Consider the following 25,108-nt stretch of genomic DNA (forward strand, 5'->3'; position numbering starts at 1 on the left):
GTTAGTAGCACATTTTCAAGCTACCTATTTTTTATCATTAAAATAATGGAAACCAACATGATTTTATCATTGTTTAATAATTGTAAGGCAACTCAAACTTAATGGAGCCTCAAGGTGGTAAAACATTGTGAAGTTTGGGTCCAATACCCATCCCAAAATGACTAGCCAACTTAGGAAGCCTATTTTCCAACTAATAAACTCAACATCTTTCTACTCACTAATCTATATGGGATAATTCCTTAATACTCCTCCTCATGTGTAGGCCCTCTTTTTTGGCTCTACATGTGGATAATTTAGGTGGAGGCCCATATATGAGTATCTGCTCTGATACTATGTGAAATTGGATCCAAGGTCCTTCCCAAAATGACTAGCCATAAGATGTTGTTCCATACTCCAGTCAAATGGTTATAGTCAAAAATATTTTCCACTCAATTTCATAGGCAAAAAAGTAGCCCTACTTTAGGGCACATAGTCTACCCACTTTCTCAGGGTAGCTAAAAAAAAATACTTCTTGGGTGAATAATAGACTCACGCTAGATGTTGGGTACACTCCTATCCACAATATGTAGTGGGTTTATAGGCATAGAAATGTAGTAATAAGTTGCTCCATCACCGTGTCCCAACAGAGGGCACCGACTCTCAAATGGTAGGAGTAAAAATTTAGGGTCACCATCTGCTTTCTTCTTCATAAAAAAATCAATGCTGACAATAATCAACAATTGAGAAGTCTTTCAATAATAATGTCTCAATCAGAGAGACACAATAACATTTTTTGAAATGGGCCTAGGCCCAACTAACACGTAACAAATAATGAAAATCCTTAAAAGGGACCCATAAGATAATCCGCAGATAGTCCATCACTAAATAAAGAAACTATACCAAATAATATGTTGGAACCAAGTAATAAGCTGCCAATACTTCAAGATAATAATCTAGTCAGAGACAAGGTCGAGCCAAATCAAGTAGTAGACCAATGTAGTCGAGTCGCGAAATAGATAAGTATAGAACTCAAGACCAGGACACGTATAATCAAGGCAGAAAATAATAGGGCCGAATCAGGTTGACCCGATCCGAGTCCAAGGCCCGTCCCAAAATCACTAGCCAACTTAGGAAGCCACTTTCCTAACTAATAAACTCAAGATCTTTGTACTCACTGATTCATGTAGGACCATTCTTTAGCTTTCCCCCCACATGTAGGCCATCTTTTGTGGTCTTATTGGCATGAGCCCATCTTCTAACACACTTGGACTTATGGTCATTCTTTGGTCTTGTGGACTTGAGCCCATCTTCCACACACTTGGACATGTGGGCCTTCGTTGGTCTTGTGGGTTTGGGCCCATCTTCCAACAATGTACTTTAAGGATCTAGCCGAAATTATTGATGGTAAAACCAAACATGAATGTGATCATAAGATAGATGAATATCATGCAAACGAAATTAAGGAGATTCAACTTGTGTACTATCAAAGTAGATACAATAGATTAAATGAACTAACGTAGTGAAAGTTTCAACCCAAAATGTTAGTAGGGACCCAACTATAAAACAAGAGAGTTAGACCATTTTTTGTCACATGTTGATTTTGTCAAAAGAAATTTGATTTGTAATACTGCTTTGGTCAAGAAATCACAAAATACTTTAGGCAAAAACACACCGCCACTGCAAGTTTGGTAAATGTTGATTTTTGTCGTGTACATAAGTTCAACGTGTGTCGATGCACTTAAATTCAACAAAGTATTAAAGACATTAATTTTAACTTAATAAGATAAAAACAAACATAACAATTGAATTCATCTATGAAAAGTACACATAGTATCGAAATTCAAACTTAGAAATGAGACTTTCGGAGTCTCTTAGAAATTTGAAAATAAAATTTCTCATCAAAAGGAAGAATCAAGTGTTTTTATCCCATTACCCATTATCATTTATTACCATACCTGATTAACCAATTACCCGATTATATATAAGAGTCATTCAATAAATTTTTGTTTGAGTTCATGTGTGTGTGAGATAAAATATTACTCAAGTGCTTTTTTCTTATGCTTTTGTATATATAATTTTACAAAATTTAACTATTTTTCTTTATACCATTTATTTACTCAATTACCCATTATGTCATTCTATGAATAGGTAAATAAACGATATATGGAATATGTTATTTTATATCCTATACCATATACCGAATAAGTTATATACAAATAGAAAGATATGTGGAATAGCTTATTACATTCAATTTGTATACTTTTTATAGTCCTACTAGTGACCCTCCTCCCTCTCACCCCTCATCTCTTTTTTTAGTTGTCCATCAACCATATTTAGAATTTAAATATGATTAAATGATTATATTTAAAAAATTACCCAAACATTGGACCACAATTTTTTTTTTATAAATATATTCTCCAAGCCATGCTAGCAACGTTATCAAGTATAACCATTAGTCCATTATATTTCCCACAAGACACGTGAAAGTCCTATAGCACAATAAGAATTTGACATTCAATGTCCTATTGTTTACCTCCTAGTTTTGTGCTTACTGTTGTATTAGGAGATTTATTAGAACTATATTCCCTTGTATAGTTGTATTAAGAATATTAGGCAAGTGTTATCCCTTGGCATGATACTTACAACTAAGAAAAGAAACCTCTTTAGCATTTGCATAATAAATGTGTTAAAAGAATAATCCCAAGGGTTTATTAGTCAGGAAAGAGGTTTCCTGACTTAACTAGTTATTTTGGGATAAGTTTTAGACCCAATTTCACATCGCATCAGAGTAGGTACTCATACATAAATCTCCACCCAAACCATCCATGTGTACAACCACAAAAGAGGGTCGACACATGAGAGGGACTGTTAAACAATATTGCCATATGGATTAGCGAGCACAAGAAATTTGGGTTTATTAGTTGGGAAAGAGGTTTCTTGAATTGGCTAGTCATTTTAGGATGGACCTTAGACCTAACTTCACCAAATAATATCTAGTTAAATGAATTTATAAAGTGCCTTTGGAACTCTATCAAGCTAACTTATCAGTGAATTGAACCCATTGATCCTCTTTCAAATGGACTTCACTCATTGGACCAACCAGTTATTGAGCCTTCAAAGGCACAAAATTCTATTTCAGCTTATCCCTGCTCTTCACCTATTCACCTACCCCATCAATTTGGCATGCTCCTATTCCTTAGATTTAGCCATTAAAGAGTATTATATTTCCCAATTACATCCTTATTGTAAACTTTAATGTTACTCCCCCTAATTAAGTTATAATTTTTATTCATGCCTCCTTTTGTTTTCTTTCCATGGATGAACACTTAGGTTAAAAGAATTTGGGTGCAAAATGTATCTTTAGCCATGGAAAGTTGGAGAGAAGAATAAAAAATGTCTTGAAATGAAAAAGAAAAAACCATAATTACTTTCCTTGCTTCATTTCAAAGTAGATGACGAACCAAAGACTTGAATTACGTTTAAAGGATTTCATAAGGAATTTTTCTAGAAAGAATTATCGATGCCATGCATGTCTTGCTCACTTTAACCATGTAGATTTTGAAAAGAGGCACCAAAAAACATCCCATCCCAATTAGAAACCGTGAATCCTAATTAGAATCCTAAGTAAGTTACATTTCGATACATGAACACATGAGTATCACAATGTCATAATCTTAGAAGTTAAGTTTCATAATTGAGAGAAGTCTTATTCAGTATAGCCACATTTCTTATGTAGTCCCCCATTTATACTTCTCCACATAAGGTTAGAGGTACATCATGTCCTAGTCCAGAATCGGATACCTGTCCATTAATAGTCTAGTGTGTCTCCACTGAGACAAAAAAAAAAAAAAGCTTCTCATCTTCTCCAAGGAAATGAAAATATCTCACTCTGTATTGTCGATCGTCATCCACCACCCAGTTTGCCACCTCCTCATCATTTGAAGCTGTTTGATCATTCAGGCTTCTATGTTCCCTCACTTTGGCTCTATATTCAAAGAAAAGTGATAGTGTGAACCTGCTCCAAGTTTCTCCCCTCTCTCTGGGCATAAACTAACACGATTTACCAGCCTTATCAATCGATAAATACCCAGAAATGTTTACGGTAAACCATGGGCACCTGTATTACTTGGTGAAACACCCACCTATTCCATCTCTTGGTTAGTTACAATCCCATGCGCACCCTCTCATGCCCGCACTATGAAACCTGAAAACAAATAATATTCACCCTCACTTTATCTCTTACGTGAAATCCACTTGTATCCTATCTTCTCTCGCTTCTATTATTATGAAAACCTCGGACGGGACTTCTCCATTCCTATTTAAAGCCTTCAGCTCCCATCAACGAATTGAAGTTCAGTCATCCTTTTGGTGTTTCCGTATACAGTTCCTGTGTTTTGTTCAGGAAGATGGCCACCTTCTCCACCCACCATCCTCTTGCTTTTGCCTTTGGCCTCTTAGGTAGAGTTTGCTTGGATTTACTCTGGGGAAGCTGAAATGCTCTGTCGCATTCGACAGACGGGAGCACCCTTTCATAAGAAAATACTAATTTCTTTTTTTTTTTTTTTTTTTTTTTTTTTTTTAATTTGTGTGACTGGTTGCAGGCAACTTGGTGTCGTTCACGGTGTATCTTGCTCCAGTGTAAGAATTTCATAACATTTCCTTCAAATTTCTCAATGCCTTTTCTTAATTAAATGCTGATTGAAGTTTTGAGGAACTTACAAAGGGAAGGAACTGTGCACTACAGGCCAACTTTTTACAAGATTTACAAGAAGAAATCTACAGAAGGATTCCAATCAGTTCCTTACGTGGTAGCTCTATGCAGTGCAATGCTTTGGATATACTATGCGTTTACAAAGAAGGATGATCACCTTCTGATCACCATCAACTCTGTTGGATGTGTTATAGAGACCATTTACATCGTAACTTTCATCTTCTACGCATCAAAGAAGGCCAAGGTACGTAGGAAAATCTCAGCGGTTTGGTTTCTACATAACATGCTTCTCATGGTTTAATATGGCAGATCTTCACAGCTAAATTACTCTTGTTGTTAAATATCGGAGTTTTCGGCACGATTGTTCTCATTACACTCTTGCTATCAAGAGGATCACTGCGTGAACGAGTTCTTGGATGGGTCTGCTTGAGTTTCTCCGTTAGCGTCTTCGCCGCTCCTTTAAGCATCATGGTGAGGATAGAGATAGAACATAAAAATTTCCAGTTTGAGAATAGAAATTCCCTTATTTTCTTATATTTATGATACAAACGTGTTTTCGTTGTGAAAAATATGCAGAGGCTAGTCATACAGACAAGGAGTGTTGAGTTCATGCCTTTCACTTTGTCTTTCTTCCTCACTCTGAGTGCAGTCATGTGGTTCTTTTATGGTCTTCTCTTGAAAGACTTGTTTATTGCAGTAAGTCCCTCTGTTGAGCCAACTTACTCACTTATAACCATTTTTTTTCTTAAAATTTGCTCTCTGATTACAGCTTCTTCTTTGCTCAAACAGCTTCCCAACGTGATTGGTTTCGTTTTGGGGCTTCTTCAGATGATCCTGTACAGCATCTACAGGAAGTCCAAGAAGGTAATAGCAGCTGATAAACTCCCTGAGTATATCAGTGACATCGTTACATTAAGCAGAAAAGGAAGCTGGGAGGTTCAACCCACTGAAGTTCAGGAGATGAACACCGAGAAGGAATTAGAAGAAGATCTAAAATTTCACGACATCGACGACCACAAAAATAGTTTGAGTTGCAGGATAGAAGCTCAGAAAATTGAGGGTGTAGTTTGATCTTCCTGTAATTCTATTTGTTGTTTCTTCACGCTGTGTAAATCAAGGAGAGGTCAGTGCAGTGAATGCCTAGGTGACTGCCCATATCAAAGCTCTATGCACCATTCCTTTACTAGTTGGTAATAAAGTGGATGTACCTATGTGAATCAAGAGCTGATGAAATAAATTGTAGATGGATTCTGAAAACTAATTTCTTGCAAGTGATGATAGTTGAAAATGAGAGAAACTTTGTCATTGATTGAAGGCTCCATGCACCTGTTTGGTGTTATCATTGTTTGTTAACAGTTATTCCAAATAAGGACAATTTGGAGATGGAGAGTGATTTGCATCAATTGAGAGATGATACAAATTATACCAAAATATTGATCAATTAAGTTGTCGAATTTTTTCAAGGAAAAAAAAATCTATCAGCATTGATACCATAGATTTTTTATGTAATCAAATAGAATTTACTAGTCCAATGGAACAATACGTTAAGTCTTCTCCAACCACAAAGAAAGCCTGAACTAGTGCAATGTTAGGAATTAGACGCCCTAATTCATTACTAACGAGAGCAATAATAATCACAGAAGAAGAAATAACCAAACACGAAAATACAAGATTTATATAGGTTCACCTTCTGTTTTTCGCCACTGTAATAATTCACTATAATGATGAAGTAATTTACAAGAGAAATCGCGCACAATCAAGTGTTTTTTTCTAACCTCTCTCTATACTCTGATGATAACCCTAATAGAGGTGGCTCCAAATATAACGAGAAAACTAAGATAACCGACACAACTTAACATGCAAGACAGTCATCCCTCAGTGATTCTAAATTGATCAATTATATTGAGATTATACTCATAGAGAAGTCCTCTTCATCTCTTTAATCTTCTAGGAGACTCGAAAACATATGGAGAAACAGGTTTCTTTCACATGTGGAGAACTCTGCAAGAGTAGCAAATCCCAACTCTGATAGTCTCGTTTAGGTGTCACTGAAATAAAAACTCTCCTCTCTGATCCGTACCCATTTCATTGAATCAAAATTGAAAAAGGCTCCCGTTCCGTCATGTCGATCATCATCACAGATCGCCCAGAAAGAACAGAAAAACAATCAGCGTCAGGAACCATATCCGGAGGCCAACTGTCTTCAAGCTGCCGGTCCTGAAACTAAGTGGGCACCGGAGTGTTTCTTCCGGACGCAGTCTTTTCACAGGGACGTGTTTTTGTATCGTTTGCAACAGTGCGGAATATTGTTTGATTGCTCCCGAAAGGAGATGGCGACGAGATAATCATTTATATATGTGGGCATGAGCTCAGCAGTCGATCTTCTGCTACGGAAAAAGAACCTATCAACCAGATTAATTAATCATGGGGTCGCATGATGAAGGAAGGAAAAATTATCCTCGGCACCTGAAAAATGGGACCAAACCAGGTGTTGCTCTGGAAACGGTGGAGGGTGGGAGTAACCAATCTGACAGCTTCTTGACCGTGTCTGAATATGTTAACAAAATATCCAAAGATCTTGCGTATGGATCTCTCAGATCAAGGAGTTATTTGTTGGGCAAAGAAACTAAGATTGGATTGATCATGGATCAGATGGAGTGTTGATTTTTTTCTTCTTAAATAAGCTTCCCAAGGTGTGCCTACCGCATAAGTGTCAGGTGACCAATCTCTATCTGATTTTAAAAAAGCCTGGTTAGGCACATTGGTAATACATATTGTTCCATATATACATTTTGAATTATGAAAAGAAGTATATGAAAAATACTCTAATTAAATTTCTGTGGTAGAGTGAATCATATACTATTAAGAATAGTTTCACATGGATCAATAAGTTGAAAGATCAGAGCTTATCGATAAATTTTTAATCAAATAAAATGTCAAATACAAAATTGCTATGAAAATTGCTTCATGCTAAAAGAATTATATCATCAACTGTCAAATACTTATTCAAAATTTTTCTATACGGTTTTCTAGCACATCTTGGCAAGAAAATCTTATTTAGAAAATTATATGATTTTTTAACAAGAATTTATAATTAAAAAAATATTTTAAAAAAACATGAGGCACTAATTGTCCCTATATTTCTACTAAAAATGTCTTTTCAACATTTATTGAAAAAAACATCTAATAGTCTCTAGAACGTATTTCTACTAAAATATTTTTTCAATTTCTTCAAGAGCCATGAAGAAGGGACAAAGAGTTTTTTTTTCCTTGTTTATGATATCGCACGTAGGGGTGGCTTCGAATAAATTATATATAAAATTATGCATATATTTAAAAAAAATGATTGGGGAGGTTCAGAATTGAATTTCAATAATGGATTAAAATGCACCAATATTAATTTTTTTTACTCCAATTGTTGTCTAGCTTGTAATCTGGCCATAAATTTACTATGGCCTCCTTAGTGCCCCTAGATGAAAATTTATAATCTAAGAAAAACTAGAAATATTTTTCCTATGATACATATTCCCAAAAAAACCTTTAAATAAAATTTTATTACAATTAGTGACTCATTAGAAAATTACAAGAAATATTTTAAAATTTTTTTAGGAAATTTAAATGGACCTTTCATTGTCTCTTCTAGGGAAATAAATAAAAATTAATAATCAATCTAATATATTATTATACTTATCAATAAATTTTTAATCAAATAAAATGTCAAAACTAAAATTACAATGAAAATTGTTTCATGCTAAAAGTATTACAACATCAACTGTTAAATACTTATTCAAAACTTTTCTATACAGTTTTCTACCCTATCTTGGTAGGAAAATCTTACTTAAAAAATTATATGATTTTAAAAAAGAATTTTTAATTAGAAAATTGTTTAAAAAAATGAGACACTAATAGTTCATAGAAACTTATTTCTATAAAATATATTTTTAATTTTTTCAAGACCTATGAGGAAGGAGAGTTTAAGGAAAAGTTTTTTTTTTTTTTACTTTACGATCTCGCACATGCGAGATCATCTTCTCGCGGGGGAGGGGGGGAGATTATTTCTCCCCTAATGTCTCCCCTGAACTTACTGGTTCAGATTTTCTGTCGAGAGCAGAGACAACGCGGAGGGAAGGGGTTACGACGTCGGGGAGGACCTGTCGTCGGGGATGATGGCTATGACGGCGACGACGGAAGCCGCGACGACGCAAACAGAGGAGCCGGCGAGGAGAGGAAGAAATCAAACGGACGGCCACAGAGACGGTCGATGAGCAGTTGTCAACGACGGTAGAGGCAGCGACAACAGCCGACGGGATGGGCTCGGTGGCGACGAGGGGAGGAAAAATTTTCCCCCCTCGCTCTCGCTCACGCTTCCACTCCCGCTTCCGACCCGATACCAATCCCGATTCACTTCGAGCTGGCTCGCGAGCCGACGAACCAAACCTAGCTTCGGTCGAGCTCGGCTCGTTAAGGTAAACGAGTTGATTTCAAATCTCGATTGATAACGAATCGAACTGAGCCGAACTCGAGCCGCTCGTGAGCCAGCTCGGTTCGAAGCCACTCCTACTCGTGTTGTTTGTGTTAGGCAAGGAAGATTTTTCCTATATATTGACTAGCTAAGCCTAAAGTTCAGTTGCCTTATGAAAACAAGCTTATGCTCTGATTTCAACTCTCTCCCAACTTTCCACAAAAATTATGATAAAATTTATGTTTATAATAGGTAATAAATTTTCGTGGTACTTGGCATATGATCTATATATATGGTGAGATAGATCATGACATTGATCAATAATTTAATTACGATAAAAATGAGGAATCACTATCGTAGACTATGGAATTTTGATGAATCTTTAAATTCATTAATGCAATCCTTGATTGATTTCTCTATTGGTAAATTAGGATGATTTTATCATGGTCCCTCTTGTTAGTCTCAAAATCCTCATTGAGATGATATTGATGCTCAAATTACTATGATGTGCATTGAGTATGTTGTGCAGCTCAACAAACCTTTCAAGAAAATTTCGGGCAACATATCCTTTTGAGTGGCAAACAACTGTCTGAACAACCCTTATATCAAAAGGGAATAAGCAGTTCATGCTAAAAAACCATACTACCCAAATGGCCTAGAAGCAATGTTTGGATGAAAAAGAAAAAGAAACAAGCATCCAACATAGAAGAAGAAGAGTAAAAAGGACAAAAAAGTCAACCAAGTAGGAAGAAGTCAACAATTTCAGTTTGAAAATCAAAGAATTGAAGTGCCAAGGGTTAAAGGAGTCAAGTACCTCAATTGGAGAGAGGAAGCCATGAAACAAAAAGACAAAAGATTCGAGCATATGATGAAAAAGGAGCAAAAGTGTCAAACCATCAGGAGGAGTTAACCCCAAGCAGAATTTGACCCCATAAATCAAGAAATAGTCAAACCCTGCTAACAAAAAGTTTTAAAATTGAAAAAGGAGTTGAATCCAACATGAGGAGTAAACCCCTAGCATAAGGGTTTGACCCTGTAAGGTAGGAAGGGGATGAGCCACACTGACAGAAAGTTTTAAAACTAAAAAGGAGTCATATCCACCATGAGTCGACTTCATAGATGGAATTTAACTCAATTGTTCAGAAATTCAAATATGCAATCTTTCAATCCTAGTTTCGGGAGTTATAGGTCTCCAAAATTTGCAAGTGTCCTACCGTTATGTTCAGAATAAAAATAGTATTAAAGAATATAGGTCTCCAAATTTTGCAAGTGACCTACCATTATGTTCAGAATAAAAATAGTATTAAAGAATATTTTCAGATTTTTGACCATTTTTTACCCACATTTACTAGATAACAAAAATGTCATTTTCTATCTCTAACAACTAGTTTTTTTAACATTAGAGAGCCTTCTATTTCAGCCAAACTTGCCCCTAATGATTTCCTCTCTTGATAAAAAAATTTCCAAGCATTCTAAGCATTCACACACAATTTGAGAAGATTTTGCCCTCTCTGAAGCTCTAAAGAAAGTCAAAATCAATTGTTCTCTATATTAAGCTTATGTATTCCAACACTTTCTTTTAAATCCTTTGTGGGTCTAGACCGGTGAATTAGTGAGTTGATGAAATTCCTTCTGTGGGTTTAAGCTTTGGTGTCTAGTGAGTTGCTGAAAAATCCATTTGTGAGGCTAGTGTGGTTAGTTAGTTGTTGTAATTTGAGTGAGGGTGTACTATTAATTGGTTGTTTTGCGTACATAAGTCCCGGTGTGAGCAATATTGTGATTGGCCTTAGAGAAAATTTGTTGTAGATGTCATAGGCCAACCTGAACTTAGTCGAGCCTCAAGGTGCTAAAAACATCTTGGGGGGAACTAGCAATCCACAAAATGATTGTGAACCACCTAAAAAATTTCATGTACTTTGTTAATAATTGTTTTCATATATATTTTGATTATTGTGCATAAACATAAATTGTAAGATTGACCTTACATTTTATTAATTTAATGGATAGAAACACACATAAGGATTAAGAAAAAAATAGATAAATTATAAACAAAAATAAACTTATTAACATCCACTACTCTATGTTTGTTCTTCACTGAACCTTACGCCTTTATGCTTAGATCTTATTTTTTCTATGTTTGTTCCTCACTGAACCTTACACCTCTATTCTCAAATCTTATTTTGAAATTGTTTATAAGGACTGGAATCAAATTAGGACTTCATATGGATGCCAAAGGATATTATTCAAGAGGGCAAATAACGGTTTTGGATATGAAAGGGGGTGGATTTACACTAAGCTAATCTAATTACATGATGAAATAAAATTTTAAATTTTCTTTAAAAATATATAAATAACTAGTAATTTTTTACTTAAAAGGAAAATAAAGAAAAATTATCAAATATTAGAAAAAGATTTGAAAAACTAGAAAACATGTAGGAAGACAAATTGAGTCTTAGGATAGGCTTGGTCTCTTTGGTATTTAAGGAATAGAAAATGAGAGAGATACAATTTTATTCTCTAGATTATTTTGCCAAGATTTTTAAAACTTTTAATTGAATTGACTTTTTCTAAGCATATTTTTGGCTTCGACTTTTTTATTTCATATAACTTAAATGGAGAAAAAAGGAGATATTTGACCATCCTTTTTGGAAAAAAATCTCTAATGTGTTAAATTTGATAAATTTGAATTTAGTAATTAATTTTGATTAGGCTTGATTGATTGACATTGATTGTTAATCAAGGATTCCCTGCTTAAGGACACAAGTGTTTCGTCTTAGAAGGCAAAAATTGGTTGTAGTTGGCAAAACACAAAATAAGCCTAACTATTTAATTTGATCTAGAAATAAATGAGTCAACTTTGATTTCAAGGTAATCATACAATTAATATTTGGTTCATGTTTGGGTTGAATTATTAGAGTTGACTTCATGTTAAACCTTACTATGCATTTTCATAAATGGAAAAATACAAGTAAAAAGAAAAGTAAAATTTTGAAAATGAGATTGAAATCATGTCTCCTTGACCAAAAAATAAAATTTTGAACTAAGAGTTTGGAATCATGCCCCCTTAACCTAGTATTGTTTTAATTTTGTATTATTAAAATAAACTGATAATTATAGTAGAAGGGCATAACACAAATATTAAATATTTTAAAAAAATTAGTGAAATTTCTACACTACATTTAGAACAATCTTATTTAAGATTTTGTCAAATTCCATTACCATAACAATTAACTTATCTAAACTTAAAAAGAATTTATCTTTTTAATATAAAAATTATAATAATTTTTCTAATCTTATAAAATGAGAAGTCGAATCTTCTTAAACATAAAATAAATGTTACCTAATTTTTAATAGTTTTTTTATTTAAAAAGTGAAAAAAGATAAAAATGAGCTTCTTATCAGAAAACTTCAACGGATGTAGATAAAGAAACAGAGTGGATTAGACAAATCTAATCTAGTTACATGACGATTTAAAATTTTAAGTTTTTTTTTAAAGATATAAGTCAATGAAGTCTGTCAAACAAGGAAAAATAAAAATTAAATTTATGGTTTTATGTCATATTATATATGAGAAAAAAGACTGTGAAAGACAGCAAGTCCAAACTTGGTCTCTAAGGTTTGCAATTTATGGAGATTAATATGAGAGAGATACAATTTTCTCCTCTACATTATTTTGTTAAGATTTTTAAAGAACTTAATATAGTTGACTTTTTCTAACCTTATTTTGGCTTAGACATTTTTTTTAAGTTGATAATATTTTTTTGGAGACAATTCAAAAAAGAGCACTTGGGTAAATTTATCTAAAATATAATGTGTTAAATTTTATATATGTACTTAATAATTGACTTTTCATAATTTCAAAAACACAAGTAAAAAAAAAATATATATATATATTGAACAAGAGTTTGTAATCATCAATTTTTTTACACAGGTATTTTTTTAAGAAAAAAAAGAATTTGAACATGAGTTTGGAATTGTGTCTCCATGAGACATGTATTTTTTAGTATTTTAAAATAATATAAAACTTAAAACAATAGTAAAAGAAGAAATACACTTGAGTTCATAACTCTATTACAACAATTATTTAAATTTCTACATATATAGAACCATATTATATATGCTTTTTTGGAGAATTTTGATGTTATAACAATTAACTCTCTAGATTTAAAATGTATCTATTTTTACATACATACATACATACATACATCATACATACATATATATATATATATATGTGTGTGTGTGTGTGTATGTATATAAAAAATAAAATTTCCTACTCTTCTATGCTAAGAAGTCGAATCTTGATTTAAATAAAATAAATATACATGTCACCTAATATTGAATAGATTTTCTATTTATATTATTTTATTGTATTTTTCCCTTTTTATATTGTGCAAATAGGAAATCGCAGGAAAAAAGTGCAAACAAATTTGTTTATTTAAACAAAATCTTTTGAAGTTTGTGTTTGTTTTAGGAGATTGGAAAATTTTTTACTCAAATTTTCTATCTTAAAAATTTTAAACAGATGTAAAAGGAGTTTCATATTGCTCTAATAGAAAATGGTGGAAAAATGAAAAGCTCAAAAACTACAAAGCCACTTTAGATGAATTTATTTTTCAAAAGAAAATTAATTTTTCATCATTTTGTTTTACTGTGACAAGATCCACATGCATTAGATTAATATTTGACCTAATACTTATCAGTTTTAATATTTCTCCATCAATTCAAACAAATATTCAATTGGTTTTTCATTAAACTATTTTTCTATTTTTTCTGAAATTTATTTTTATACATTCCATTGTAGATAATTATGATGAGGTTTCATTTGTCCCAATAGGAGACTATAAGGAAGAAAACACATATAATTTTTTTTCATATAATTAAACCAATTTTTTGGGTATTATTTCGAGTTCAATAGTCCTTATTAGTAATGGAATTGGTTCCTTCTAATACAAGAAAAAGGTGAATGGAACTCATATATATGGGGAGATAGGTTTTTTTAAGGCTCTTGAGGAATTAGTGTGGACTAGCCCAATGCTAGTGTATCTACACTATCAAATCTAAACATATTCCTTTCATCCCAATAATAATAAGAGACTTTTAGGTTTTTACCCAATTTTTAGAACTTAATTAGATAAATGATGGTCATTTGAACTTATTTAGAAAAATACCCAACTTTGACCGGTCAACTATACATATGTACAGTCAAAGGTGACACGTAGGCATTGACCAATTACGCGTTGCTACGTCATCATGGCACATCAGTACTCGATGAGTCGATTGACACATCAACCGCCATATCACCATTCCAACACGTCATCACCCATGCCACATCATTAAATAGGTAAGAGTTAATTTTTTTAATTAAATAATATAATTTTTTATAATTTATTATTTTAAATATAAGGTAATAAAAGTGTATTGATAAATTTGATTTTTAAAATCTAAAATAATTTTTTCAAAATTTTTAAATTTATAAATATTTTAAATCGATGATAAAAGGTATTACATGGATGATGACATGGTTTGCCATGTTATCTTTTAAACTGTGGGTTTTTTTGTCATTTAATGATGTGGCATCCTACATGGGCAATGACGTATTTGCAAGATGATGTTTCAGTCATTCGACTCACAGAGTATTGGTATGGCATGATGATGTGGTGACACGCAATCGATAAAAGCTTACGTGTCATCTTTGACTGTACACATGTATAGTTGACTGGTCAAAGTTAGGTATTTTTCTAAATAAGTTCAAACGGTCATCATTTATCTAATTAAGTTTTAAAAATTGGGTAAAAACCTAAATTTCCCTAATAATAATAATAATAATAATAATAATAAAAATAAAAATACACAAGCATAAAAAACTGATTCAAGTGAATTTATTTTTAAAAAATAATCAAGATTTTGTTTTTTTGGTCATTTTATTTTATTGGGACAACACAAATTAAACGATCTCCAATTGAATATCTTTTCTGTCAAGCTTGAATTCAAAATTATGATTTGTTCTCTCCATAACCAAAATTTAATGCCAATGGCATTATAGTTTGATTATTCTCTATTTGAATATTTAGTTGTTTGTAAGTATATATCCAGACAAATTTATAAGATACACATGGAAACTCCACTTTCTCAAGTATGAAGTGGGTCTCCACAATATTTTAAGCAGTTTGTAACCTTTGTCATATTTGCTCCAATTATAGCAATAAAACAACTCATAAAGACAAAAAAAAAAAAAAAAATTGAAGAAATTGAATTCCACAAGCATTTGCAACTGGCTGTATCCAACCTTCACCCACTCTAGATATTAAATATATATCTATTAAACTAATTTTAACATAATTTTTTTATTAAAACTCATATCAACTTTTTTAAATTTATTCTATTTTAATGTTTTATTTTTATATTGTCACTTGATTTTCTATTTATTAAAAAGAGAGATATGTGCTAAGGTAAGACTAATGTTCTAATGAACTAAAGGGATATTTTTCACAGAATTTTATAATTTTAATATAAGATATGAAATTGCACACAAACACCTCCATGAATATCTGAAAACCCTTCCAAAAAAAAAAATTACTAGACGTGTCCGCAAGCCGAAGGGAGAAACCCTCATTTATTAAAGACAACATTAATAGATGTGCCAATCAACTTATGCAACTTGAACTAAAACTCCTGCCAGCATTCGTCTCTCTCTCTCCACCCAATCTTTCCACCATCGTTTCCGCCTTAGTTTTCACGGCTCTCCCTGTTTGCATTTCTGTGTCGAGTATGATTGGAAAGGTTAAGCGAGTTCGTGAAGAAAAGCTCTTAAATGGGGGAAGAATGAAGACTAGCTTTGATTGTTTGATTAATAGCTTTGCTCTTTTGACTGCAACACCTTTTATGTGTATCACTGCTTGTATTTTCCTTTATTATTACATGTTTAATGTAGTAATGCCGGCCTCTCTCTCCTTCTCTCCGTTTTTGTTAGGTTTGGATCGATTATACCTCCCTTAAACTACTAAAATACTTGCTTCACGAGAAGTGTTTTGTCGATTTATCTGGGATCCATTTGAATAAACTCTTCTCTGATTATTGTCCTGTGCATGCCGAGACATACACGCCTCAACAAAAGATGGAAAATGACTGATCTTACTATCATCTGATTTGATGTTTCCGTAGAACAGAAGAGGGTAGATCGTGTCTAATCATTCAGTATTCCTAACAACGGAAACTGGTTATATTCGACACAATGGAAACTGTTCGTGTTCATGATAGACGCTTCGGATTATCCCATTTCTGTAGATACAGGATTTGATGTTTTTGCATGGCAGAAGAGGGTTAACCTCGTATTCAAGCTCCGATACCGACTTGTATACAAATATGTTAATTAAACCTAAGTTTCATAATAGAAAGTGGGTTTGGTTTGAGTTCGTTAGCTTTCAAATAACTCAACCATGATCTTTCTTGGAGGTGAGCTTGACAACTCAGTTCAACCGGCCATCCATTAACAGTCTCTTGTTGAGCCACCAAGCTCCTCCGCTATATAAGCCCCTCTCCCATGACACAGCTCACTCATTCAAACATCAAAAACTTTGCTCAGCTCCTCACCTTGATTGATACTTCAATCAATCGAGCCGGAGAGGAGCTTCTCAGGGCTCATTTTTTGACAGTTTTTCTCGACAAGCAGATCGAGAAAGATGGGATTCTTGGTGGCCCCGAATCCATTTGTTCTCCTCTTTGGCATCTTAGGTAGACAGGAAATTCTTTCACAGACTCCCACTGTTTTTCTCCTGATCATTTTTTGCTTATTCTTATGTGAGAATGCAGGGATGCAATCCTCTCCCTTTTCTTCCTTCTCTTTTCTGGTTATCTTTTCTTTGCTGCACTCTTATTAGCTATTCTCGTTTCTCCAACAAATAAGAGCTACAAGTTTCAGAGGTTTTTGACTTATCTCATCCCCTCGTATGGCTCCTTTGATCATTTATTAGTAACCTACCGATTCATTATTTCTCCATCAGACCTCCATTGCAGCTGAGCTTTAAAGCTTCCTTTTAAGCATACTCTACCCCACACCCAAAAGATTTTCTGAATGACGTTTTAGTACCAGATAAAACAGATTAGCTTACTGGTAATATAGTATTATTGTCGGTCACACTTTTTATATATATATACATACATACATATATATATTATCGGCCACTCATCGTATTTGAAATATATAAAATTTTCAATTCAGTCAAACTTGTTACAAGATTGTTATGGCTTGATGATCCACTCTGAAATGTTTTGGACTGATGCAGGTAACATTATATCACTAATGGTGCTCCTGGCTCCAGTGTGAGTTCTTCATTTCAATTTCCCCTCTTGATGAAATCTATTCATTAGTCTCTTGTGTAACAAAACCATTGACGAGGGTTTCAATTTCATTGATATGTCACAGACCCACATTTTACAGAATTTGCAAGAAGAAATCAACAGAAGGGTTCCTCTCCACCCCTTACGTGGTCACCCTGTTCAGTGCATCTCTTTGGATTTACTACTCAGTGTTAAACACTCATGCCAGCCTTGTACTCACTATTAACTTGGTCACTTGTGCCATCGAGACAGGCTACATTGGAATTTACTTATTTTATGCACCAAAGAAAGCTAGGGTAAGTCATAAACCCTTGGGACTATTAGGATCGTCTCTTAGTATGAGATGGAAACAAAGTCGTCTACCATATGTAATATATATATATATATATAGAAGATTGATCCAATATGAAAAATCATTTAGTGCGAAACATGCGAAACGCTATCTCAGTCGTTCGATCAATGGATTGGACGGCTGCGATAACTGTTTCGCATGTTTCACACCAAATGGTTTTTTGTATTGGATCAACTATGTGTATGTATATATGTTGCCCTTAATTCTATATTATACTACCAAAGGTGAAAAAACTCTTGTGATTTTTAAGTCAAGTCTCTATATGAGTCGGAATTTGGATCCTACATAATTTAGGTTTTTAATCAAAATTTGGGATTTGGTTTGCAGATAGTTACTTTGAGATGGCTATTGTTGTTGAACGTGGGAGCTTTTTCTTTAGTTCTTCTACTCACTCTCTTCTTGGCAAAAGGATTAATACGTATAAAGGTTATGGGATGGATTTGCATGGTTTTCACCATAAGTGTCTTTGCAGCTCCTTTGAGCATCATGGTGAGGATAGAATGTTAGTCTTCATTTTTTTTAATTTAAAAAAAAAAGACTTAATTCTTATTTAATATTGGTTTTCACATAAAAATACAATTCTTATGATAATTTTTAATGATTTTAAAATCATTAAAATTTATTTTTTTCAGAATTTTAAATGCGACGAATAAATAATTCCACCTTATTTCTTTTATTTAGTAGGTAAATATGTAAAAATATATTTAACTTAGTCTAATATTAAAAAACAGACAAAAGAATTTTTTTTAATAAGCTCGAAACCTAACCCCCAATGTAGAGTAGTTAACAAAGAATTGGGATGGTTGAAACTAGAAAATAATTATACCACTAAACCTTGTGAATGAAATTGGTCCTATAAATAAACCACATTTATTTTTTGTGTATAAAATGGCCTCATTGGTGAGACAAACCTTTATGAATGATTATGAATGATAGAACTATGTTTAACCAAATTTGCACTTAGAAAGCTAATTTACATTTTTTCTACTAATCATAGTTGGTAGCACCATTATTAGATGCCAAAAATGATATGCTTGATACATGTGAGCCTCAATATTACTTTATATCAATCCTCTGATACATAATTAGCTAACTATAACATCAATTAAATTCCATGTATTTAACAATATTTTCATGTCCTAAACTATTCGCAGAAGCTAGTGGTACGCACCAAGAGTGTCGAATTCATGCCATTTCCTTTGACTTTCTGCCTCACACTTAGCGCAATTGCATGGTTCTTTTACGGTTTTTTCTTGAGAGACTACTTTGTCGCTGTAAGTTTATCGTCGCTTCCCACTAATTTCATCTTTACTCATGAATTAAATCTAATTTTTACTAATTATATTTTTTTTTTTGGTCATGAGCAGCTTCCAAATGTAATAGGATTCATCCTTGGTGTTCTTCAAATCGTTCTCTATGCCATATTCTACCGACGTAGTGCAACAACCATGTTAGAGGAGAAATTGCCCACACATCAAGTGCAAATGGAAGAGGTGCATTTGGAGGAAGGAAGCTTAAACTCCACTTGCCATTGAAGAAGAGGCTCAAAGTAATTTTAAACTCCTAATGTGATAGGTCTTAAGTGTACTTTTTTCCATTAAAAATAATAAAGAATTTCCTTTGTCACACTTGAAATAACAAAAAAAAAAGTTGTATTTTTTGCTTTTACAAGTAATTGTACCTGTCTAATGGACGGGATGTTATTCGATCCCCTAAACCTTAAACCCTAAATAGAATCTCGTAATTTAAATACTTATCCTCGTGTAGGTTTGATAAGGTTAAATATATATAATTTTATAAAGGAATTTAAAAATTATATTGAATTCAAGTTTTTATTAGTTAATTATAAAAAATAAGATATATTTTAGTTATATTAAGCATTTAGAATTTACCCTTAAGTGGAAATATAATTGTGTAGGACATATGAGGGAATTGTTTTTAGGATTTTACATAAAAGCAAACCATTCAAATATTAGAAAAATTAGTGAATAAAAATTGAAGGAAATCCAAAGATAATTCTATCAACTAAACCATTTTCATGTAGGACTGTATATTTCACACTGATGTTAGTTTTGTCACTTTACTTGCCCTAGACTTGGGATCATGACCCAACTCGTCGCTTGAACTTAGAGTCACATCGAGCATGTTGGGTCGACTCACTTGAATCGCCTTGCCAAGTTGCCCTTGACTTTTCTATAAGAACCCAGTTGAAAAAAATCAAAATATTTTTTAAAAATAACCAAAATTAGTAAAAATCTTTATTATGGAATATAATATTTTATATATGGTTAACTAAATATTATAATTAATTATGATAAAAAAATTAAGTTATTAGGTGTTTGTCATGACTAAGTATTTGTTCGGCTGGAGAAAAAGAAACACTAATATAAAATAGGGTTTTGCAACTTAGCATCATCAGGAGCTTGTTGAATTGGTTAATAATAATTGTTATAACAAAAAATAGTATTATTAAAACAATTAGTATTAGTTAACCATGTTTATTTTAAAATTTAATTACTTTAATTATTAAGTACCTGAAAAAAGAGAAGGATCGAGAATTTAGAGTTTCAATGGCAACCCCGATTGACTTGGCCAAGTCCCAAGTTGACTTACCCGTAGGGGTGGCATCGAACCAAACTTGCAAATAGCTCGAGCTTCGCCCAGTTCAGTTCAAGTTATCTCGATCTCAAATTGAATTTGAGATCAGAAAACGAGTGGAACTCGAGCAAACCCTGGTTCGGTTCAAAACTTCGCGAGCCAGCTCGTTACTTAATTAAGGCTTCCAAGTTCAGCAACCTTCCGGGCTGCTTCGCGTCGCGGGTCGAACCATGATTCTAAGTCGTAAAACCATGGTTAAAACCTGAAACGTTAGATCGTCGTCTCAGGTGGTCCACCTTATGAATGCACTAGATGTAATCTATCAACCGTTATGCGACAGATTAAGCAGGGCCCATGAGTGGACCAAGCTTCCAGACGTCGGGATCGTCGGATCGTCAGCTTCAGCTGAAAAGATCTTCAGTCCTCTCGTCTCCTTCTCCGTCTGCAGTCAGAGCGTCTTCAAGGTTCAAGCAGGAGAACAGCAGAACCAAAGCTAGAACCGGTCGCGTGGTTCCTCCAGGTACATTGGTACATTTCAAATCATCTTCCTGAGAGAGAAGATTACTACTTTCTACGAATTCGCTTCATGTCTACTGCTGTTTATGTGAATTTAGGGCTTCCATTTTGTTTATTTTTCTTGTTGCACTAGTCAAAGAGTCCGCTTTCCGTACTGTAAAATTGTCTATTTTTTTCATTTTCTCGGAAGGACTGTCTCAAAATTTTCCGTTGTGGAAGCATTTTGGTTAAGTTGGCAAAAAATCCAATCTTTTCTCGAGTTAATTTGTTTATATGTTTTTAGATTCTTTGGTGTGAATGCGATCCGGGTATTCTTTTGGATCATTGAGGAGAAACTCAAAGATTTACCTTTTAGGTAAACAGAGAATGGTGAAAAAAGGATTAAAAGCTCTGGCTGATTTAATAAAGTGTACCATGGGCTGGGAATCATTTGATGAGCCTAGTATAATGGACGTGGCAGATGTTAGAATAGAATGGAGAAAAAGACTTTTTGTGGCCACGCCTAACCTGGTTGGGACAAGGTTGGGACAAGGCTTTGATGGTGATGATAATGATTTAAAAGTAGCACAACTACCTGTGACCAAAACTTATAGCAGTGCACAGGTGTCCGAATTTCAAATATGCTCATGAACATTGATATTGATGCTTCTGCCTTCCCTGCTTGTTTTAGGAAAATTTCAGACAAGTGTGCTTCACCTTTATTATAATGACATGAAACGTAGAGTGTCAAATTTTAGTGGCATTTGAGGGTCCAATGTGATCCTTTTCTCTAATTGGAGTCAGCTGTTAACTTGTAGAGCTTGGGTCTAAATTATGATTTATGGTGCATGCATTCCCCCACACATTTATGTGACTGTTGCTGTTTACCTATAGCAGCTTGATATCTGTGTTACTCCAAATAAAATTCTTGGTCCTCTTTTTCATATTTGAATAGCTCAATGCAATTCTTCTTTTTCTTTTTTATTTGAATAGTTCAATGAAATTCTTCTTTTTTTATTTGAATTGTTCGATGCAATTTTTTTTTTCTTTTTCTTTGAATGGTTTGTCAAAACTCTTTTTTGGTATCAGAAAACATATAGCATTTGCTTGTATCGGTGTCTGCGATTCTAAGACTTTGCTTTACTGATCTTTCTGTTGTTCATCTGGTGGCATCAGTTTCTATAAATCCATCTGGTGGCCTCTCATGATTTGATTTTCATTATAGCAGATTTGAGGTCATGGCCGGATCAGGAAGTTCGATGCTCTACTCCTTCCTTCTATTCATCTTTGTTCTTTCTATCCAAGAAATGTATCGAGCAAAATTGGCATCGACAGAGTTACTTACAATACTTGGTGGCTTCAGTAGTTCCCTACTGTTTCTTCTATTGCTGACAGTGAGTTTCATTTAGTAAAGCTTCTCTGTTATTGTGACTGACTAGCTTGTACAGGTTTATAGTGCATCTCTGGCCTCCTTTGACACAAAGTTGACTACTTGATTCCATTCATTATTTTTTTGTGCCCTAGTGAACTAATCTTTCTATTGTTTCAAATTTTTGCAAGTATTCTGCTACCTTAAAGCAACTCAAGTACTTAACAAGCTGTATTTTATGCAAAGTTTGTGTAAGGAACTATTAAACTGTATGTTCGGCAGTTTTCTTTAGAATGAAAAACATGGAATTTTCATGCATTGTGAATCAGGTGTTGGATGAAGTTTAATATAAAAAATTAACAAGGAAATGACTTTCTGAGGGTCACTCTTATGAGCTGTTGATTTAACATTACTCCAGATGTCTCCATGGTTTAACGCTCTGCCAAATGCTACAACCTAGGTAGCAAGGCTACAGTCCTCAGAAATGTGTGATTCAAATGCCTTTTATCCAATATCTAACTCGAAGGGATTCACCCTGGAATGTCTATCTTCTCTGATGCTGAAGCTATTTTTTTTTGTTTTTGTCGCTCACAAAAGATTAATTCATTGGTTGAAACTTGTGAATGAGATGAGAAAATGGGTTAATTTCCAAAGGTGTACGATTGTAAATGTACTTCTTGATTGTACTGAAAATGCAATGTAAATACTTCACTTGGAGAAATTTTAAGAAAGTTAGGCTGAGAAATTTAAGAAAGTTAGGCTTTGTGTTGTTTTCAGTGAGCAAGGAAAAGTGGGTTCTCCTCATTTGCAGATTGTAGTTGTTTTAAGAAAAAATCTTCTCCCAAGCCTTCTCCTTAGTAGGAAAGAAAAGGTTAAATTACTCATATGCTGTTTATAAAATGGTAAAATTACCTCTTGAAAATGGCTCTTGCAAGGGAGCCGTCCGTATCTGTAAAATTACCCTAGACCCTGTGGCTTTTGTGGATGAGAATATCATGTTGACTCAATATATGATACATTTCAGAAAGTGAAGAACATATATATGTGATGTTCATTTCTTATAGGTCTTGCCTTTCTCAGAATCGCAATTCATTTTGTATGCATATTGTGTCTGGTTTTTCCAATCAGTAAACTGGAGTTTTCTCTGCTTGTATTTTCTGCTGTAAAATTGTTCTTCTGGTTATGTATGTCATATTTCTTCTTTATTAACCTGTGTAGGTAGGAGATGTATATGAACTAAAATCCTGTTGAATGCTAGCTTTTTTTGTTGATTAACCTGTTAATGGACAGGGTATTTCTTCAAGTCCCGTGCTGACCTAATCAAACTTCTTGCAGTTTATTGGAAATTTCCAGGAATCAAGTGGCAGCAGAACCGGCTGGGGTGCTGGTAAGTGACGCATGGTTCTGTATATAACCATACATGTTTAGTTTCAGTATCTTAAATCAGAAATAGCGCTGGGAAGTGAATTGGTTTCTGTTTTAAAAGCTATTTCTTCATGTTGCCACCTAATGCACCTTTGTTTTATGACAGTTGTGTTGGCAGAAATTGTTGCTCTTGTTGCTGCAAGTACGGTGCACCGTGTTTGTATCACAACATGGTAATCCTTTTACATATTTTATGCCAATCCCCACACTATCCTCTGATGTTTAATTGAAAGTTTGTAGTCTTGTTTGTTCTTGAAGAAGGGTACAACCAAATATTTTTGGCCCAATGAGCATCTTATTGATGAGCCTATGTAACCATGAATAGGATGTCATCTGGCCTCATAGTCTTTCATGTCAACATCTTTGGTGATTTTATTCACTTTGATCTTTCTAATTATATAATAAAAGGTGATTTCAGTATTTCTGGGTTCCCCCATCTGTTAGTGTTGGCCTTCCTTACTGTCATACTCAGTAGCTCGTTGAAATAGGTTCTTCACTTTTCTCTAATTTCATTTTCCACTAAAAAGCTGTGTTCTTTACCCTTATTGCATTTAAAGGATCTATGTTGTCAATTTTTTTTCTCATTATTTTTTACTTATCTTTCTTCCTCATTTTTCTTCTTAACATTTTTACTTGGAAGAATTTTTACTCCTAACATGAGATTGTTGTCTGGCACGAATTTTGCTTTGCCTAGACAATTTTTTACTCGTTTCCACTGTACATTCATTTGTAGTTTTCTTGTTCTTGGAATTCTGTCATTCTGTTTACCATGAGACTTGAACCAGACACCGAAGATTAAGAAACCACCCAATGTGACCAATAGACCAGGCACAGCCATTTTTGTCCTAGATGGATAAATCCATATAATTTCTTTAGCATTTATCTGTATCCTGGCAATTAAGATGAACTACTTGATGAATTAAGCTTGTATATCTAACTGTTGCTTCTTTCCAATCTATGCAGTTTCTTGTTCTCTGTTGGACTTCTCTATGAGGTCAACAATTTGTCTGGCATGATGCTTAGCAAAGCTGACGCGAAAGCAAAACGGCACTGAGTAGGCTTGGAGTTACCCATTTCTATACAAAAGAATTTTAATTCAGATAGGCAAGTTTCTCTTTGTATTGAGGGAGGGATTTTTGTAAGTTGCACTATGAGGAAGCACAAGAAGACTAAAAATTTTCTTCTGAGTAGGCTTTGCTGGGTTTTTGCGTGCTCTAGAAAGATACTTTTTTTTAGGAGGAATTCAAGTGTGCTCCTAAAAACTCGTTAACATTGGCGGGAATTTCAAGCCACAAGTATTAGATAGAAGACTGTTTATGTTTCAATTATTATTGCTCTCATTAGTATTGAATTAGGACATGAAGTCATCAAACCATT

At 33.7% G+C, this 25,108-nt stretch overlaps 3 protein-coding genes across 4 annotated transcripts; all 3 read left to right on the plus strand.

The window, feature by feature from the left end:
- The first annotated feature begins 4,385 nt into the window (after positions 1-4,385).
- On the plus strand, positions 4,386-5,761 carry LOC137962143 (bidirectional sugar transporter SWEET14-like). Its single transcript, XM_068808869.1, has 6 exons — positions 4,386-4,437; positions 4,581-4,617; positions 4,724-4,934; positions 5,000-5,161; positions 5,267-5,386; positions 5,480-5,761. Exons 1-6 carry the CDS (start codon positions 4,386-4,388, stop codon positions 5,759-5,761), a joined length of 864 nt encoding a protein of 287 aa, XP_068664970.1.
- An 11,073-nt stretch (positions 5,762-16,834) lies between these two features.
- LOC137962144 (bidirectional sugar transporter SWEET14-like) lies at positions 16,835-19,379 on the plus strand. The gene is made up of 6 exons (XM_068808871.1): positions 16,835-16,886; positions 17,438-17,474; positions 17,578-17,788; positions 18,172-18,333; positions 18,999-19,118; positions 19,212-19,379. The coding sequence occupies exons 1-6, from the start codon at positions 16,835-16,837 to the stop codon at positions 19,377-19,379; spliced, it is 750 nt and encodes a 249-aa protein (XP_068664972.1).
- Positions 19,380-20,873: 1,494 nt separating this feature from the next.
- Positions 20,874-25,059, plus strand: LOC137963751 (uncharacterized). Of its 2 annotated transcripts, none has more exons than XM_068810937.1 (5): positions 20,874-20,962; positions 22,166-22,331; positions 23,642-23,693; positions 23,838-23,904; positions 24,695-25,059. In XM_068810937.1, exons 2-5 carry the CDS (start codon positions 22,176-22,178, stop codon positions 24,783-24,785), a joined length of 366 nt encoding a protein of 121 aa, XP_068667038.1. In that variant the 5' UTR covers positions 20,874-20,962; positions 22,166-22,175; the 3' UTR covers positions 24,786-25,059. The 2 variants fall into 2 exon arrangements, with proteins under 2 accessions (XP_068667038.1, XP_068667039.1); XM_068810938.1 differs by having other exon boundaries at positions 20,888-20,962; positions 22,163-22,331.
- Positions 25,060-25,108: the final 49 nt, after the last annotated feature.

This window comes from Aristolochia californica, unplaced genomic scaffold (assembly GCF_029961685.1).
Source record: "Aristolochia californica isolate CCGP_79_NKW_82.1479 unplaced genomic scaffold, dmAriCali1.0.hap1 SCAF_4, whole genome shotgun sequence".
NCBI lineage: Eukaryota > Viridiplantae > Streptophyta > Magnoliopsida > Piperales > Aristolochiaceae > Aristolochia > Aristolochia californica.

What these genes read in the sequence shown, in the direction of transcription:
- LOC137962143 (XM_068808869.1), top strand. Translation starts at nt 4,386, where the DNA reads ATGGCCACCTTCTCCACCCACCATCCTCTTGCTTTTGCCTTTGGCCTC. An exon ending in ACGGTGTATCTTGCTCCAGT is followed by an intron (nt 4,618 to 4,723) that starts GTAAGAATTTCA and finishes TGTGCACTACAG; the next exon opens with GCCAACTTTTTACAAGATTT. An exon ending in ACGCATCAAAGAAGGCCAAG is followed by an intron (nt 4,935 to 4,999) that starts GTACGTAGGAAA and finishes TTAATATGGCAG; the next exon opens with ATCTTCACAGCTAAATTACT.
- LOC137963751 (XM_068810937.1), top strand. Translation starts at nt 22,176, where the DNA reads ATGGCCGGATCAGGAAGTTCGATGCTCTACTCCTTCCTTCTATTCATC. An exon ending in CAGAACCGGCTGGGGTGCTG is followed by an intron (nt 23,694 to 23,837) that starts GTAAGTGACGCA and finishes GTTTTATGACAG; the next exon opens with TTGTGTTGGCAGAAATTGTT. An exon ending in CGTGTTTGTATCACAACATG is followed by an intron (nt 23,905 to 24,694) that starts GTAATCCTTTTA and finishes CAATCTATGCAG; the next exon opens with TTTCTTGTTCTCTGTTGGAC.
- LOC137962144 (XM_068808871.1), top strand. Translation starts at nt 16,835, where the DNA reads ATGGGATTCTTGGTGGCCCCGAATCCATTTGTTCTCCTCTTTGGCATC. An exon ending in TCTCCTCTTTGGCATCTTAG is followed by an intron (nt 16,887 to 17,437) that starts GTAGACAGGAAA and finishes GGACTGATGCAG; the next exon opens with GTAACATTATATCACTAATG. An exon ending in ATGGTGCTCCTGGCTCCAGT is followed by an intron (nt 17,475 to 17,577) that starts GTGAGTTCTTCA and finishes GATATGTCACAG; the next exon opens with ACCCACATTTTACAGAATTT.